This window comes from Anser cygnoides, chromosome 6 (genome assembly GCF_040182565.1).
Source record: "Anser cygnoides isolate HZ-2024a breed goose chromosome 6, Taihu_goose_T2T_genome, whole genome shotgun sequence".
Taxonomy (NCBI): Eukaryota; Metazoa; Chordata; class Aves; order Anseriformes; family Anatidae; genus Anser; species Anser cygnoides.
In genome coordinates, this window is record NC_089878.1 from 19,021,509 (window position 1) to 19,041,089 (window position 19,581).

The 19,581-nt window shown below is 47.4% G+C and overlaps 1 protein-coding gene across 1 annotated transcript; it reads right to left on the reverse strand.

Annotated features, from left to right (window-relative positions):
- Positions 1-13,198: 13,198 nt before the first annotated feature.
- Positions 13,199-16,089, reverse strand: LOC125182527 (homeobox protein Hox-D1). Its single transcript, XM_048061602.2, has 2 exons — positions 15,744-16,089; positions 13,199-15,599 (listed from the first exon to the last, which is right to left on the reverse strand). Exons 1-2 carry the CDS (start codon positions 16,087-16,089, stop codon positions 15,355-15,357), a joined length of 591 nt encoding a protein of 196 aa, XP_047917559.2. The 3' UTR covers positions 13,199-15,354.
- Between the last annotated feature and the right edge of the window lie 3,492 nt (positions 16,090-19,581).

Sequence of the window (19,581 nt, forward strand, 5' to 3'; positions counted from 1 at the left end):
CCCGCCCGCCCGGGGCGGGGCCCGCGACCGAGCCCGCTCCCCGGGCGGCCGTGCGGGGCCGCTGCCCGCCGAACGCGCCGCGGGCGGGGCCTGGGCGGTGTGGGCCGGGGGGAGGCCGCGGGTCGGGCTGCGGCCTGCGCCCCGCCGGCTGGGGGGAAGAAGGGGAAGTGCCTCGGGGCGCTTCTGGGCCAGAGAGCCTGTGGGAAGTGCGGACGTGCTGTGTAAAAGCACGCGTACCGATAAACAGGTGCAGAGAGAATTTACATGTGGTGTAACGCCAGCACGGGGGCTTGTAGTGTACCTGCAGTGTAACGTCAGAGGTTCCCTAGCCGTCTTCACATGATACTTCGTGGAGCTACACGTGCAGCAATAAAACTAAATTACAAACCTTTCAAGATGTGGAAATGCACTAAATCAAACAACCTTAATTCTGTCACTTGAGTTCCTGTTCTGTAGAGGACCAAAAAAACACGCAGCTCAGATCTTTCATAGGTGCTCCAGGCCATAAACCACAAATGACACGTTCCCACCAATTCATACGATGGTTGCACAGCTTCTGGTTTTTCTGCAGCCCTGTGATAGCCACACAGAACTTCATGCTTCATAGAAGGCAAGCACAAAATGGTGGAGGACATCTTTGTGTATTGTGATAAGCATTTTCAGTTATACAAATACCAACAAAAGAAGCTCTACTTGTCTCACTATGACTCAACTGCCTTTTCTGAGTATTGTCATTGTACATCATTGAAATAGAATTTTCCTTAAAGTGTTTAGTGGGTAGAGGATAGAAACTTAGAAAGACATACGAGCAAAGTGGTGTTTTGGGACTTATGTCTTGATCTCCTTAGTTAATCCAGTCTGAGGAAAAATTTCTTCGAATTCGCATCCAATTGAAATGTTATCTGAGACACAACTGCATACTTAGCCGCGGTGTAATAATTCTCTTCACTTGGAAATATAATCACAAGGGGAGTGAAAACACAACTGCAATCTGTCAAATGGTAGCAAGAAATGCTGGCCAATATCATGATAGATGAGAATATTTATCCTAATTCTGAGTATTGTGGTGGATTCTTGGGTTGACTATTGCCCACATCTCTATCCAGTAAACAGTAGTAAAGCGTATGCTTGGGGAGCAATGACATTTGTTGTTTAACTCATGGCAGATGCCAAATCCTTCAGCAGTATAAACATGGCTTAATTCTGAAATATCGCAGACATTTCAGATTTGTACTAGTAGAAAAATACATGGAAGGATAATTGCAGATGCTTTGCAGCTCTTTGTGATATATTATGTGTACACAGCTTTGATTATGATCCTATGGAGAGGAGTGAGGGCAAGGGTACACTGGACCAGTAGAACAACATCAAAGGACCTTTAAACATGCTCTGGATCAGACAAGTCCCCAGTCACAGGCACTCTCTACTATTCATGGAAAGTCAGCTTAGCTAGCTTGCTTCACATGACATGTAGAGGCAACATCTAAGGAGCTGAAAGGTGTGAGTTCAGGCTATTCCACATTTTTTGGATGAAAGGATCACAGTGTTTTTCGTTTTTAAATTCAGTGTAGAAAGAGCTACTGGGAATGCTGTAACCAGCCCTACGATCTGCCAAGAAAGGCAACTCAATCCATCTTCAGTTCCTCTGGCACTCAAGTTTTATGGAGCTACAACACACATGAGGATTTAATCCCAATAGTTCTCTGGAGATAACGGAAATGACTAAATATGGTTTAGAGCCTGAAAGTAGAAAAAAGGTTAACCTCTAACTGCCTGAACATGCCACACTAATTGCAAGTTAGAATTCTTCCCTGAAATGAACAAGAACAAAGATGTTAGATATGGCTGTACATCCCTGGAGTGTGTATCAGTTGGACCGTTAATTTTTTGACCTTTAAAACAAATGAGCAAAGAGGAGAGGCAACATGAGCATAAAACAATCTGAATTTGACAGAAGGCTGTTCCAACAATCACAAGTGCTTTCTTTATGGATCATACCAAATATGTTCTTTTCAACGTACTGGATGAAAATGCTTCCTGAATTGTCTTGTGGACATTAAGTTATAACTAAAGGAACTCAGTTAAGGGTATAGCTGCCTTTTCTTCATCCCAAGTTAAGATTCCATATGCAAGACAAACTTTGCATTTTGAGATGTACATCTTGCCTTTAAGGCACCATTAATTTCTTAGTCTTAATTGGATAGAAGTCTTTCTTAGTCTTTGGATATAAAGACTATCCAAAGTTTAGAAAAATGCTGTAACATTAAATCATGAATCCAATATGCAGGTTGCAGAGAAGGTAATGGAGATGTGAAAGACTTAGTTATACTTTAAGAATACCTCATTTTATCAAATAGACTTATTGTACTGGAAAGGACAGATAACACAATGATATGTTTCAGTCTAGGTAGGGTAAGATTTTAAGTCTTGTTTGCTGTTACATACCAGAAGATATCTGTGAAACGAATACAGGACGGTATTAATGTTTGCAAAGTACTTGAAATTCTCTGACAATTAGTATTTAATTACTCAACATTGTTACTAAAAATAAATTCCACTTCACATGGGAGTGGAAGAGTGCTATTAGAGCAGTAACAAAAGCAGAAGAAAATATACTGGGACATGGACTGAAGCAAATATACAGGGACAACGGACTGAAGATTGAAATCAATGATATGAAAGAGGACTGATTATTTTAAAATGTTGATGAAAGCCACATTTCTAGTTAAAGTTGTAAATTGAATAGCACCAAAATTACAGAAACTGAGCAGCCTTGAGAAGTTGAATGGCTTGTATTAAGAAATTACAAGTCTAAATTAAGCTTAAATTAAGTACTATCAGTACTGAGAAGGCCAAAAACAAGATGGTGCAAAAGTTGCCCTGGTAAGACTGAGTGTGAACGAGGTATGAGCTAGGCCAAATGCAAGTTAGCACCTAACCAGAAAGGAAGGTTTCTCTGTAGAGCTCAGTTTGGTACAAACAGCTCATCTCCAGAAATGGAGATGGATGATGCAAACTAACTCGTAGAAGAGAATTACAGAAAGAATCCAGCAGGTATTGACAAATATATATCAAGAAAAATACACCAACAAATCCAAACAAGTAGCCAAAATAGGAAGAAAACTGCTGTGAATGGAGCATGCTCCGTGCCTTCAAAGTGTGGCAGGACAGAAGTGTTCAGGCTTCCTTCCCTGGGACTGAAGATCGGGGTGGTGTTTCTTGTTTCTGTATTAACTGTCCTCCTCCCTGCTCCCACTGAAAGGACCGTGAATGCAGAGTATTATAGGAAATGCACCAGGGAGATATCTAGTGATGATAGGTGTTAGAAATGAAGCTGATTCCATCACCACATTTACCTCTCTATTCAACACGCCTCTCTCCTCCCCCTTGCCCTTTGAGGAAGGGAATCGCTCCTGCTGAGCCTGGCTTCCTGCAGGGCCTGCATGCAAATTGTTTCTTCAGCTGGCCACATGATTCACAAGCTTCTTTCTGGTAATTCTTGCTTCATACCATGGAAAGCTTCCCAGCTTTCACAGATTTTAAAGGCATAACAGCAGATCCCAAGGAGCTAGTCCCTCTCATTTCGATACTGAGAGAAGAATGCATTTTAAGATAGAATTTCAAGGGAAAGCAAAGGGCAGAATTAGACTATCCATGGGGCTTTTTATTCCGGAAGCTCAAATGGAGCAGCTATAGCAGAACCATTACCCCTTACTAAGGGTCTCACCTTACATAGGCGTGCCCAGAAAATGAAGCACAGTTTTCTCATAGCTCACCTCTCCACATAGGCTGCCTTTACCAGGTAAATTGCTAATTGCTAGGGTTGAACTGTCCACCAGGGAAGCAGGACTAGGTCATATATATGGATATATATGCTCAATTTAAAATTGATTAAATTTGAATAAAGATTAATCTACTACCTAGAAAATCCCAAGACTGTTCTTATTAGTTTCTTTAATATTATTTGGGCAATTTGTAACACACATATTTAATTTGCATTGCTTTTCTGTTCCGTGTTAATATTTAATAAAATGCACAGCACCACTATCAATAGCACATACCAATAGCTGCAGTTGTAAATATCAGCTTTGCAGATGGCATTGAGTTGTTAGGAATATTTTTGCAGGAGGAATTGGGAGATAACAATGAAAGACTTTGGTCTTTTGCTTTAAGGTGTTTAGATTTTAACACATCCACTATTGCTGGCCATACAACTTAAAGTGTAGCTGGCAGCTGCATGATGGGACATAAGATTGAGCAAATCCCCAGAGAGGGCAGGAGTTTGAGTTTCTCCAGACTTGAGTTCTGCTCAGTTTCACGTGTGCGGTTCCCAAGTTCATGAAACACATCATAGGGTAAGTCCGACTGAACATGGACACAATGGTATTGTGTGCCAAACACCAACAGCAAGCATTCCTCTTCAGAGCACTGTAGAGGTGGTGGTGGATACTGCTGAGCGACCTTTCTTCATCCCAAGACAACCGCCTCAGGCCACATGCTGCTTGACAGACCCCTTCAGAGCACTTTCTCAGCACACAACTGGGGAGCTCTGCCCAAACCGCTGCTCTCCATTTCCATGGAGCAGGTCTCTAACAACTCAGGCCTTTCCAAAACACAGGAGGAGTGCTGACAGTCGTAGATTCAATTAAGAATGGTTCTTTCTGAAAGAGAATTGTGCAGAAATTTCACTGGTGAGTGAAATCTCTGAAACAGACTGCTTGTGTGGTACGGCTGGTGTTTGAGAATAGGCCAAGTGGTAGTGAGGGATTCGTCTCATTTAGAGGCAGCAAACAAACCAGTACTGAAATGCCTTCTCCTCGCCTGGCCTGCTGCCAGGCTGCCCCTCTGGTGTAACTTAGGGCATCCTGCGGGCTGCTCTGAATTATGCTGCCTGTCAGTGTCTTTAAAAAGCTATTATGGCTGCTGGGAATCTCTGCAATGAAGGAAGACTCAAGCATGTCCTCCCTGCCAACACATCCAGTGCCAGGCAGCAGCAGGAGGGTGTTTCTAGCACAACTTCATGCCAGAGGTTCTCCATGCACTAAGCAGCCTGGCAGAGCATACGGAGAAACAGAAACAGATGGATCCAGACTAACGTGATCAAATAGATCTCACAGGGTATTCGGTATACTTTTAATGCAAGTATCTGCCTGTCAATTGTTTCGCACAATCCACTGTTTTTCAGTATGAGGAGTGGTGCCAAAATCACCCAAGTACAAGTCAAATTCCACGTTTTTCAGTCACACAACGTCCTGAGATCTTACTCACAGGGGTAAAGGAGGTATTGCTCTATGTGGGAGCACAAAGGCAAACCTGAGGCCTAGCTTTGATCTCCACATCTTCTGTGTATTTGTTTGGGAAGCTGACATGCATGTCTTGTAGTAGCATTCATGACTAAGCAGGGAATAAAGGTGTTCCTGTGAAAGTTCAGCTGTATTTTACAATAGACTTCACATTATGAATATTAGCTGCATGTTGGTCACAGTATTCCCTTGTTTTTATCACCAGGCAAATATAAATTTTGGTCTAATAGTTGTGCAAATAGAATAAGGTACAACTTCTAAGAACATACTTCTATAAAAATTCAGTAGTCAGAGTATTAACACTAACCACTTTGCACTTATGGAAGACACCGCATACTTAATTGACAAATCAATTAATGCTGATGCATTTCCAGCAACCCACATGAGGACAAAGTTTTCGTAGAGTTTTAAGATGTACAAAAATAGCATTTCTGAAAGCAAACGGGATCTCAAACTGCGTATGAAAGCCATTAGATGAATCATTTTCTCCTCCCTTTCTCACCTCCTTTCTTGCCTTCTTTTATTCAGCGGGGTCAGATTTTCAGGGGTGCCAAGTCTATTTTAGCACATCTGTCATCCTCACAGCTGCACTGAGCAAGCATCAAAGCAGTTGTGCAGAAATCCTCACGTCACTTTTTTCCTTACTGGAGGCATCATCAGCCCCCAGGCTTCTGCACATTGCTGTCATTCACAGCAGCTGCTGAGGAAATTTTCCCTGTGCTGAGAAACAGATAGATCTTGAAGTTAGGTCTTGATCTTCCCAGCTTTACCTGAGCCTCCATTTGGGGGCTGCCCGCAGGTGGTGTCAGGGCACAGCAAGGGTTGGCAGGGCAGAGCCTCTACAGCAGGCCCAGCCCAGGGCATCAGTCACTTCCATGGGGACAGGGACGTCAACCCATAGATGAGGGCACAGCCAAGCATAAGCTTTACCTAGGTAAAGAGGGATGTTGCCCTTGTCTGAGCTTTAAATAGGTGTCCTGGGCCATTGGGCAGGGTGTGGTGAGGGCCCCAGGTGGGGCTTGTCGGGCCCATCAGTGTACACAGGGCCTTGGTAGGGCCTCAGCAGCACATGGAGCACATTTCTCCATGCAAGTGGTGGATTTAGAGCAATAGATCCACATAGCTGGTGTTATATGGGACTAGGTTTGGGCTCTTAAACAAGAACTCCAATAAGAGAGGTCTGCAAGCAGGAGCTCCCAGCAGGGAGACAGCAGCTTCAGCTGGACTTTCCCTGCACATGCCCTCACGTGGTCAGCGCTGCTTTCCTCCACCTTCCCTGCCATGCTGACTCTACCTTTGGCTGCCTTGGGTCGAACCTGTGATAACAGACTGCTTCCATTCTTGACCATTTTTTTTTAATCCCTAATTGATCAGACACAAAATATATGTATATTTAAGCATGGATCATGGTTGCATCACCAAAACTGCAGGAACGTCAAAGTAGCAATCACGGCTCCAGCTGGTGGTAGCAATGGCTCTAAAGGTTCATCCTCATATTTGTATAGCTCATACTGCAGCAAAATCCTGAACCGTCTAGCCAATGAAAGTCAGAATAATTGTTCACAGTTTGACTGTAGGCACTTGTTAGGCAAGTCTTCTCAAACTCTAAAGATGTTATCTGGAAAACTAAAGGGCTGTAATTGAGCTCAGTTTCTGGACAAGTGTGGTAAATTCTGAGGAGGTTTATTAATTCATCAAAGCTCCTTGTGAGAGGATCTGAATCTTTCTCTGGAGGCTAGCATAGAAAGAATCAACTTTCTTCTTTTTCCTGTAGAAATGATCACAACAGCCTCCCCTGCATGGAGGGAAGAGGCAGCTATAATGAATTATTTATCCGTAGCACACTATAAGAGGGATGTACTGTGATTAATTGTAGAGCTGGGCAGGAAATGGTTTCCTTCTCCCAAAAGATTTTTGAGATTAGAAATGTGTCGCTGTTTCACACTGGGATAAAACCAAAACCCCTTCAAAAGATCTTAGAAATAGAAGACAGAAAGCAAGACCCACCTACAAAAAAAAAAAAAAAAATCATCAGTCCTATGTGTACAACTCTCTTGCAAAAGAAAACTCTGACAAATTTATAACATCAGAGATGAGAGTTTGCTGTGAGATTCCAGGAGTCCTAACCATCCCACTCTACCTGCGTAGCCCTGGGGAGTGCTCTAGTGAGGAGGTTTCCTGGCTGAGGGCTCTGTACAAAGCAACACACTGGAGCAGGGAAACAAACACCTCTGATCTCATGTGAGCACTCTCACTGCTGAGTCAGGATGGGACACAGCTCACAGCTTCTCATGCAGGAGGCACTGTATGACTCACTGCAGCAGAAGAGTTGAGAACTTGGCCCAATTACTCAGTCCTCAGAGAGCAATCTGTTGTTTGTACGGACCTTTCTGTTTTTACAGAAAAATGCTACAGAGCTGAGTCATATTTTATTAACCTGTTTGCCTCTAGATGTGAAATCTCCTTTTCTTTAAAAAGCTTACAGGGAAGTGAATTTTTATTTTTCTGAATCATTCCCCCTGTATGCCTCATAAATAAGAAGCTTTTCTCTAGATTTTTTTTCAACACTTCCAGTTTAAACATGTAGCCTGGCCATACAGGAGCGTCCTGGTGTATTTCTGAGGGAGGCTGAAAATTGATTCACTACATATGATGTAACAGAAACTTCAGAAGTTGAATCTACTCCACTTACAGACACTGTCTTTTTCCATAAAGGGAATAAGAAAAGCTTTGCCTTACCTTCATTATGGCTGTAGAAGTTCTTACTTGTCATCGTTTCTCCCCAGGGTACAACAGTGGTAAAGAAAAAAACGATGATGACTGAAATGACTTGAATGTATACACATTAAAAACATATGGTCGTCTAATTGTGGGTATGAGCTGGTGAGGCTGGATACCTCCAGAGATCAGATAGATTCTTTTTCTGGCACCAGTAGAAGGATGTGAGAAAAGCACCAGGCATCTCCTTTGGTCCTTTTTGAGACAAGCAGAGAAATAAAAAGTGTATGCTGTGTGAGCAAACATTGCTCACTTAGCAGTGCAGCAGTGATTTCAGAATGTTTTGCAAAGAATATGCACTTTGAAGCTTTTTTAACACTGGGACATGAAAATGGAATGTCTCATTCAGAAGCGTTTTGAGCCACATGTGCCAGATTCAGTTTCCACAAACGTGCAAAAAGCAGAGGCTAGCTAAACTCCAGTCCAGCTACCAGCCACATGTAAGTGTGACATCCCCAATTCATTATCTCCTCTTAATTCCCCAAAGGCTGGCAAAAGTTACAAGGCTAATGTTGTTAGAATCTGAAGTCTTCTTAGTCAGATGCTCAAAATTAAATTTGTTTAGTAAAATGAATACCTGGGCTTGCCAATATATCTCAGCTCTGGTGCAGGAGACTTACACTGATGGGTCAGATGGTCAGTCAGCCTGCACTATCAGCATAGCTGTAGTCTGGAAACAGCATGAGAATGCGTGAGTGATGATCTCTCTGCAGCGTGGGGTATCAATTATAATGCTGACCATGCAGTCTTCCTCTAGGAGGCTCAACTACAAAGTTGTCATCATCATGATGTTATGTGCAGAGGAACAGAATGACATTTCAGATATTTCTTCCTTCCTCTGGCAGTGCTATCAAGATGCACAGTCAGTATGTCACGCCAGAGCTTCCACTCCTGTCTCAAGCTCCCTGAGCCCATCTCCAAGTGGAGCCTCATGATATTCAAAAATCAGAGCTATGCATGGTGGAAAGTCAGAACACTTTCACAGTTTCTCCTATAAGGACCCCGTTACTATCATTAGGGTGGTGGTATTCACTTTGGGCTTGTCCAGGCTGCAGAACAAATGCCATAGCCCTGTGCATCAATTTTCCCACAGTAAAACCTAGGTAAAGAACAAATGGTCTTTAAAACTGGATAGATTTTTTATTTATTTATTTTTTTATATAACCGTAACATTTGGCTAGTTCAGTACTAGGTCCCCACCCAGCATGGTGTATCGCCATCTGCATTTGTCTATGAGCTAGCAAATGCCCTGTAGTCATTCTAAAGTAGATATTTGCTTTCAGAGACAATGAAGAAAAAAGTCTTCCAGAGCTCTGATCACTGGCTTGGTCACAGGGCCTCTTCCCTGAAAGACAGTTCAGGTTATGTGGATGGGGGGACCCCCTCTCCGCAGGGCTGGTGCACCATCTTAAAAGCAGAGCACATTTTGATGCAGCCCCAAGTGTGCAGTCTCGGGTTATCATGACTGTAGAAGTAGGCAGTTTCAGTTCTGGGTTCATTTGTGCTTCGCTCTTCTCCACTTCTTATATGATGGGATTTAGGAAATGAATTGCAGGCTGGTGGTGACTGCAGATGTGGATGTCCCAGCCTGGATCTGACCACTGCTGACAAAATCCAGACATACCATCACCTTTTTATTAAATCCAACAGACTTTATATTTAGGAAAAATCTTCAGAAGAACAGGGCAGAGCTGTGCTCTTCCAGTTCGCTTTTGAAAGCACAACCATCTACCTCTGGGGTAGGTGAGATCACAGATGACGCAGCAGCACTGTGGATGATACTGACAACATACAGACAGGGTATTTTTGTTTCTGTTTTCACATTTATGATTAGCCCCAGAGTTGTGATGATCCTTTTCTCATGTCTCTCTTGCTATAACAATTCACACGTGTAAAGTCTCAAATCATATTACCAAATCAATTTGATTTGGTACTATTTCTGAAAAGCAACCAGAAGCACCAGGTGGTCCATTTCTTGAGTGAGACGTGACATTAAGGGTGTTCAACAGTCCTGTACCTTTTTTTTTTGTTTGAACTGGCTGCCTGGTCACATTAAAGTGAAAGTTGCAGTGCTGGTTACAATTATAAAATTTTACAAAATCTTGGACTTACTGTAGAGCATCACCACATTGTATGCACATGTGTTGGGGTCTAGTTTCTCCAGCATGAGGAAATAGGTGCGATAACCCATTGACATCACTTACCACACATTTACTCAGATGAATTATTAAATAGATAGATGGGGTTTATTGACAGGCTTTTAACACTGTTGGATAATTGTCTTTGGATTTGATGTGCTCAGGTGTTGGAGAAAATGTCTCCATACATAAATGGTATAATTTATAAATCCATAAATGTGTGGGTTTTAAAAATAGTTATTCCAATATCTATGCTTAACATACGGATTTGATATGAGTGAGTGCCAGGAATAAAAGCTGTGTCCATTATCTGAACAGTAACTGGGCAAAATCTGATCTTCAGTAGCCATTAAAAAATTTAGTGAGATTTTTATCTATTTTCAAGTACCACTCTAAACTTTATTGTCTTTAATCTAGTTTACTTGTTAAAGGAACATAAAAAGGGACATTAGGAATGCAGATTTAGTGTCTCACAACAGTCAAGATGAAGAGTAATGACTGGGAAGCCTTAGCTCTCAGGTTCTACTCCTATACTAATGTCACAAAAATCATATTACTGGGACACAGACATCTTTCATAGGCTGTAGAGGCAAAATGAATGGCTCCTTTTGCCGAGCAGAAGCAGCTCTCCTGATCCACTGAATTCTCACCCAGCTGTAATTTTATGCACAGCCAGAGCAGCACCGATCAATCCATTGCAAAGGCTTTTGCTCTCCGCAGAGCTGGGCAGGGGTGTGAGCACCCCAGTGCGGTGTATCCCCGTTTTCTGATGGGATGGGGGTCTCACTGTAAGGCCAGGGACCAGACAATTTGAGTACAGTTGTCTTAGTATTTTCATAAGGTATAGTATGCCATCCTGGCTAAAAATGCCCTGGTCTCCAGAAAAAAAAAAAAAAGAAATTTATTTTATTGTTTGCAACATTATGCTCTCTGATGAAGGGTAATTAAAAGACTTGTTTTCCAGGTGGTGGAAAGTCTGATAGATTGATATATTAGTTCATGTATTTGTTTACTTACACAGTTGTTTTTCAATCTGTTTATCACCAGGGGCTGTTGTCATTTGCAAAAACGAGAACACAAGAAAAAAAAATGTTTATGGAAAGCTCTTTTGTGGGCCCATGGCCTAATTTTTTCAGTGCAGAGGAAATCTTATCCTGTTCACAAATAGCTCTGAGGGCTGTATCTCTATCCAAGATTTTAGCACTCTACACAGGTGTAAATATAGGTCACAGAAGATTCAAATTTTGCCCAGCCGAGGGTTACTTTGCTCTTCTGGCTCAAAACAGCAACTATTTTTTGATAAAAATAAAATACAATAGAACACTGGCTTTAGGAAGTGTATTTTCCTAGATATTGCCCAGAATTAGTATGGGGCCCCTTTATAGGGGTATGTTGGGGGGTGGTTTTGACTAACAGATGTCATTATGATTAGATAACACAGTGGTTACTGACTTGCTTCACCTCTCTCTTTCTTTCAGGGGGATTCCTTTTCCTGGCCAAAGGCTCCTAGAGGACATTAGTGTTCAGTGACATTAGGAAAAGCAGTAAAAAATTATGCTTGAGTTTGAGCGAGTCACATATAGAAGTATGTAGCCATATATCACCAAGAGAAGGAGTTTCCCCTAAACTTCAGTCACCTATTAATGCTAAACTGGTAACAATCACATCTTACTTGAGGTTACTCTCCATACCTCTGTCTCCTAGGTCATCAGGGATTTGCAGCCGTTCTCAGGATTTACCGGAATTTAGGCTTATGGAGCAGTACAGGACATATCATAAGTATGATTTATTAGCTGTTAGAGACAAATGGCTGGAACTACAAGGAGGTCTTTCCATTTTGTAACTTTGCCTGCAAAGATTTTTCTTAAAAGAGGTAATAGTCTGGTTTACTCTGTTAATAATCTGTACTGTTTTATGTGTAAGCCACTGTTCCAGGTTTTACCAACAGAGGAAATGGCACACTTTTAAAAGGAGATTAAAATGTGGTGATTGGGTTGCATATTTTTTTTGTTTTCTGGCTTACTGTTGTGTTCTTTGATGCTCAAAATAAACTTGTATATGCAGCTGATACCATAAACCAGAGTAGTTGGTCTGACCCTCAGCAAAGTGTTCCCTGTGCTGTGTTGGCACGTGACCATATACTTTTTCTATTCTGCATGGGCAGCCAGATACCAAAGCCTGCCTGGCTTCTTGCCTGAGCTCAGCTTTCAAAGATGTGCGATGTTCTGTTATCACTTACCTGGCCAAAGGATATCAAATCTATACATTCGCATATACTGCCTATGAACAGTAACTTAACAACTTTTTTATTTTCTTTCTCCTTGGAAGCCTTCCAAATCAATTTTTTTTGTTCTGTTTCAAGCAAAATGGGAATGCATAAACAAAATTTTATTGTTCATATCCCCTTGGTAGCCTGTGGCCCTTTGAGCAATAGTCAGTAGGCAAAAATTAATATAAGACTGAAATAGAATGGTCTTTTTGTGGTTTCTAATGATGTTTGGGGGAAAATAAGGCCAGCAAATAATATTTTCGTAGTTTGTGATAAATTATATGGTGGTGGGTATTTACTGAGGCAAGTCTGGAGGATTTTGTTCTGACTGTGGTGAGAATTACAGCCCATGCTCTTACCTCTATCTCCATAACCTAAAACCTGTTTCCAACTGTTAGGCATCAAACTGAACATGTGTGAGACACAACTCTTGGGATATTAAATGAGTGAATCTTAGACCTTATCTATCATTTATTTGTCTCATGTGTGCACCCATGTATATCGGAGGCATTTTTATTTAATTATTCAGGAATTGGCACATGACTTGCATTATCTCCTTCCTCTGGGTATCTTGCTGACAGAACAGTGCAAAGGAGTAATATCTTCCACAGTAAAAACTGGTTGTGAGGAAGAGAGATATCATTAAACTGTCCCTGTTGTGTGAGCAGAAATTACACTTAATACTAAGTACCAGTTTTTTAAACAGAATGTTTGTGTTCATACCAGCAAATTTATTCAGACAGCCATAAAAGAGTTGTAAGGTTTCATCTTAATTTGCAAGTAAATCTCTATATATTCAGGCTGTGTCATTTTGACTGATACAGAACTGTGCACTGCTATGAGGCTGGCACATGTATTTCTTTAGTTGGGAAAATATATGGCCTGAAAACATTCTTTGTAAAAGACTTAGTGTGGTCTAATGGCCTGGTCGAGAACCACTGAAATCAATAAGAATCTTTCTTTCTAGTTTGGTAGTGTAGGAGCATGCCACCAGTGTGGAAAAGTTTCCTCTGGCCTGAAGTTGACTAGCACAAATGTCAAAACCATTAAGAAAATAAAAGGCTGACAAACCAGCAACCCCACGGGCATATGACGAATTTGGAGGCAACTGAAAACACAGCTGTTTTCTGAAGTTTGCATGTGAGCCATGTGCTCTGAGAAGACAGCTTATTCTGGCTGCATGTATATGAGTATTTTTTTTTTAGAAACAGAATACTAACAGTAGATATGGTGTAAAGTGTACCTTAAAAGCAGCTGAAAATAGTTGTTTTGGAGCTGACTTGCTTCTAATGATCAGATTGAAAAAAAAAAAAGGGATTGATGTGAATTTCCATGAATTGTACCACATCTTGCTTTGTTCTGCTTTGAGTAGCTTCTTATAAAAAAAAAAAAAAATAGCTGGCAGAAATATTAGTTCCTATTTTTAATGAATGATCATCCTGCCGTGTAAAAGGTTGTTTGGTGTCACTGCTGCAACAGGGAACTGCACACCATTTCTTTTGGTTGCTGCGGGTTTCATACGAGCAGCTCTGCCTTGGGAATTTTTCCGTGGTAACCTGTGAAGTGCATCAGCTACTTGGAAGGAGCTGTGACCCTGTATACAAAACAAAAAAGTCCCTGCGTGCATGCACAGCCGCCAGCCGCCAGCTTTATTGTACTTTCCAAGTACAGCGGGGACACGGTGTGTAGGCACAACACGAGGCCCCGCAGCTGTGGGAGGCTGGGGCTGGCTCCCGGCTGGGGACCCCGTGCTCCCAGGCCCCCCTGGATCCCTCTCCCCACGACTTGTTCTTCATCCCGAAGTCCCACAGCCAGATGAAGTCCAAAGCAGAGGGAGAGTCGTCCGAAATTATTTTGTCCCGTGAATCCAGAGGCATCCCTCTGTGCACCGCCACGATGCTCGCCCAGCCACCGGCCAGGTGCTGGAGAAGGGTCCGGGTTCAGCCGCTCTATCCTCTTGGATACCGCTGCTTTACCTCTGGGAAAGGTGAAATCCGGGGAAGCGAGGATCCCTGGTGAATTTTGCGCTTCTGTGGAGCAACCAGTGGCTGTCACTTTCTGAACCGCTGCTCCGAGAGGAAGACACAGGAATCCCCGCGCTCCTTCTGCGCTTTAATCCCTTTTGCATACGGACTTAACGCGGTGCAGTTCTTCACCCGTACGCGACAACCGAGCCCGGGGGAGGCGGGCGGCCGGGAGCTGGGCTCGGGGAGCTGTAGGAGGCCCTGCGCCCTCCCGTCCCGTCCCGTCCCGACCCGTCCCATCCCGTCCCGTCCCGCCCCGACCCTGCCCGCCCACCCCAGAGGTGCCCGGAGCTGAGCCGCGGGAGGGCACCGGCCGGGCCCTGCCACCGTGGGCCCCGGGGAAGGAGATAAGGGCACTTGTCCTAAGGGGGCTCCGCGCCACGCTTGGTACCGGCGAGCATCCCTCCCGTCGCCGTGAGGGGAAGCCCTCCCCGCACTGCCCTGCCCGTCCTGCTCCTGCAGGAGCCCTGCCCGAAGCCGTGCGCGCCCACCCGCCGTGCCGCCGCCCCGCGCAGCTCCCTTCCCACGAGATAAACGCAGGAGAGAGAGGGCGGCAGCTCGGGGCCCCCGGTGCTCCCCGCCGCTCCCCGACGGCCGCCGGCTGGGCCCGGCCGGGGGCTCAGGTCCTGCCCGCCCCCCGGCCCGGCCGCGGCGGCCCCGCGGGGCGGCTCCCGTCCGCCTTTCTCGTCCCCTCGCTCCAAGACGGAGCCGAGCAGCGGCGCTTGGGGCCGGCAGCAACTTTCCCTGCCGATGCTCCGCGGTAACGCCGCAGGTAAGCGGCAGTGCAAGCGGGGCCGGCCCGGACGGAGGAGCCGGCCGCAGCCCCGACGTCCCGGCGGGACTCAGGGGGGGCTCCCCGGGGCTGCCCGGGGGGCCGCCAGCGCCTCCCGCTCCCGCTTCTTCTGCTTCATGCGGCGGTTCTGGAACCAGACCTTCACCTGGGCGTCGCGGAGGCGCAGCGAGCGGGCCACCTCGAGGCGGCGGGCCCGCGACAGGTAGCGGCTGAAGTGAAACTCCTTCTCCAGCTCCGTGAGCTGCCGGGTGCTGAAGCTGGTGCGCAGGGGGCAGGCGGGAGGCGCCGCGCCGCCTGCAACGCCGAAAAACACCGCGCTTCAGCGGGGCGGGGGCGGGGGAAGGGATCGGGGCTGGGGGGCGAGGGTCGGGGCAGGAGAGGGGCAGAGGGGAGCAGGGATGGGAGCGGCCCCCGCCCGCGCCCCGCGGCCCCACTCACTTCTCCCGGGCGGGCTCCGCTTCACTCGCATCCACTCGAAGGTGCGGGGGGCCGCCCCGGGAGCCGGGGAGCCGGGGCGGGGACGGGGGCGGCCGAGCTCCGGAGGGGTCGGGCGGCGGATGCCGGGGTCGTCGGGTCGCGGCGGGTCCGCGCAGCCCTCGCCCGGTGTCCCAGCTCCGCGTGGTCTCTCGTAGCCGGGGCCCGGGACCGCAGTGCACCCCGCGCAGGCGGGCGGCGCGGAGCCGGGCGCGATGCCCGGTGGGGGGAAGGAGCCGGGCCCCCGCCGCGGGCAGGGGGGCACCGGGGCCCCGCGGCACAGCCCGAGTGGGAAGTACCCCAGGTCCATGCCTGCGCGGGCAGCGCCGCTCCGGCACCTGCCCCGCGCCCCGCCGGGGCAATATTGCCCTGATATAGGGCCGGAGCGGGCGGCACGTCCCGCCCCGCGGCCAATGGGAGCCCGCCGGGGGCAGCCCGCACCGGGGGTCCCGGGCGCCGCCGGCTCCCGTGCCCGCTGCCGGCCGCCCGCTTCCGACGCGGGGCTCGGGCGGGCAGCTCGGCCCGGCCTGACCCTGCGGGCCGAGGGACAGCGACAGGGGGTGACGGGGGGGGCACAGGGCCGGGAACCGGCGGGCAGCGCCCCCGGCCCCAGCCCTGCCGGGACCTCGGGACCGGCCGGATCGCCGGAGCCGCCGCTCACTGCGGAGCCGGGATTTCGAGGGGAGCCGGCGCCTTGCCGCCGCCCAGGCTCCTACCCATGTCCCTGCCCCTGCCCCTGCCCCTGTCCCTGTCCCAGGACGGGGCTATCCCAGGATGTCGGGCCCGCGGACACCCCCGCGCTGTCCGCACCCGGGGGGTGCTGCACCTCCCGGCACTTAATGGTCTCGCTCCATCAGATAAGTGCTCTGCAGGCTCTCAGCAGTGAATCCCCCGGCTCACCACGCTAATGGGCTTTCATTTTTCCCTTGGCGATTCGGCATTCTTCACTGAGTGTTCGCAGCTGGCACAGGAAGCGAAAGGAGCGCAGCAGGCACAGGAGTGCGGCGAGTTGCACTGCCCAGCCAAACCCTCCAACACTTTCTCTTAGTCTTCTTCTCCCTGAACGGCAGGGAACAGGAAGAAGCATGGAGGATGGAACCCTGAACTCCAAAAGTGGTCATCTTTCCCTGTATGGTTGAGAGGGAAGCCTGACAGCCCAGTCTGAACTACCTAAAACCTCGATGTGGATACTGGTGGGTTTCATCCAACTCCTGAAACTGACAGTCGTGTGTCAGTGCAGTGAAGGCAAGAGGCAGATCACACTTGGGCTTGGATGACACACTTGGGTAGGGAAGGAAGACGAAGAAGGGCTGCACTACTCAGCTTTGAGTTAAACATCGACTTAATTTCACCTCCTAGGTTTTAGGGGGTGCCCGTGGGCTCACTTGGGAAATGCAAGGGTTGCACCTTGCCACCAAAATATTTTATTCCCAAATAAAGGCCTGAAACTAAAATGTTTTCATCCATCATCCAATGCCTTCCATTCAATGGTCCAAAGAGTCTGATGAGCTCTTGGCCAAAGCGCTGCTCACTGTGGCCTGGAAGTGGCACACAAATTTTGCGAGGGCCAGAGATGGTGCCAGCCACCCAAGGGTAACCAGGATGGCCCAGAGAACTTAAAACCCCACTGGGTCCTTTGTGGATTTCAGAGGACTGGGCTGGTGGCAGCAAAGGAAGAGCATTGGTAGATGCAATCAGGACATTACACTGACAGCCTCAGCTCTCATCCCTGGGGATTTGGCCCTGCAGCGCAGCCCCAGCAGCCCCACCGCCATGCCCCACTGGTGGCACAGCTGCAGGGCAGCTGCGCTCTTCTTCCCTGTAGAGGTCCTGGGGGGACCCATCCCTGGGGCCAGCCGGCACTGACTGGCAAGGACATGGGAGCACTTCCCTGCATGTGGGCTCTGAACAGCAGCAGGGCCTTCTAACAGCCCCGCTTTCACCCCAGCACACCCAGCTCATCTTTAAGGGCACAGGCTGGCTGTACAGATTGCTGCTTTAGCTTACTCCAGGCTCAGCACGCAAACAGCCGTTGCTGTAAGCCCAGAGCCCTGCCATTAGGTGTTCTTTAGATGAAGCCTTACTCATGGTTAGGGGCTGTGCTACCCTGATGCACTACTAACAGGATTATCACCCACGCTGCCCTATGCACAGGACACAGGTATAGCATAGAACAGTTCAAATCAAATACACCTGGTCATGAAACCTGTGTTTTGAGGGAGGGTTTAAATTCTGGTGATGCAAACTTGCTCAGCACACCCATGGAAAGGAGAGAGGTTTGGAACATGTCTTTTTCTGACAGAACAGAAGCCTGCAAACACCAGACTTTCTCTTTAGCAAAGAAAGGATGTCTACTAGGAAAGCATCTGCCCTCCTCTGTCCCCCCTGCTGTAAAAACCCCCACCCACAGTGAGGCAGACAGCATGGACTCTGGAGGAGGGCTGCTGCCTTGCTCAGCTCCTCTGTTTGCAGAACATGACTGCTTTAATTACACCTAAAGCTGTGTTTTAAATGCTAAAACAAGAGCATACGTTCTTTCCATTCACACAGCTGGATCCTGTTACCAAGTTTCTCACTCGTTACCTGTTTGTTTTTGAAGGAGTGTTCAAGGATGTGGAAAGCAGAAACCATTCACTACACACAGGCCAAGTGTCTCCTGTTGCTGCTCTGCCTTTTGAGGAGGGGGTTGCAATTTTCTACGTTCCCAGATTTCACAGTGTTCAGCATTAAATAGCTAAGTCTCAATGATATGAAGTTGAGTGACTGCAGCTGGTTTTTGTTGTTGTTGTTTTGCAAGAGGTCTACTGGGTAAGAGTCTCTGCACGTTCAAGGAGGAGGAAGAAAACTGGATTAAAAAGAAGAGTGGGAGAAACATGATGGCCATCAAAGGGAATTTGGGGGTGCCCAGGAGCATTAGGGATGTCTCAGCAGTGCAGTGACGATGTGAGCCAGGGGAGCTGCTGGAGCAGAAACCTCTGGGAGAATGATGGACCCAACCAGCCCCTATGCCACCACATGCACTGAAGATGGTGACAGCCCTCAGCCAAAGGCACCACCTCAAGGTTGCGTGATGGAAACAGCCTGGGGCACAATATTGCCACAGTTATCACCACAATAACACACAAGAGATTTGACAGATCCCTCTGCTGGCCTCTCTGCTGCCAGGAACCTGCCAGCCGTGAGAGCCGGTTCCTGGAGGCAGTGCCCAGGGGTGCGCGGGGATGTGTGCCATCCAAGCACTTGGAATACATTCAGTGGCCCTGTTACACTGGCAGGTCTTCAAAGGGCCCCTGGAGGAAGGCTATGAGGGAAGAAGAATCCCTGGGAAGTTTATTTTGTAGAGTGTGGCTAAAAGCAGGGAGGTAGAGAGACCCCAGGGCACAGAAGGGAAATCGCCCTGCCTCTCCCACACAGCTCCAGGCACAGCTCCAGCAAACGCACGGCCCTTCCAGGCAGGCAGGCACCTCTTCCTGAGGAAGGTGCGTCTTCCTCTTCCCTTGGTATTTGCGTGCCACAAGCTCTCCTTTCCTGCCTGACCCCGGGGCAGCTTCAGCAAGGTTGGGACAGGGACCTGTGCTCTCCTACAACGAGGGATTAACTACAAGGATCCTTTGCACAAACATGGAAGAGGAAGGTCTCACCCTCCTTCCTCCAGGATTTCCCTAAAAGAGGGATTTCCCCATGGGCCCCTGTGCCATGTAATTCCCTGTTTCTTATCCCGTGGCTGTGAATTTGGTAGGAAGGAGTAATTACAGGTATTGATCATTCATAGGCATCAAGGTAAGCCCACTGCAGTGTGAAA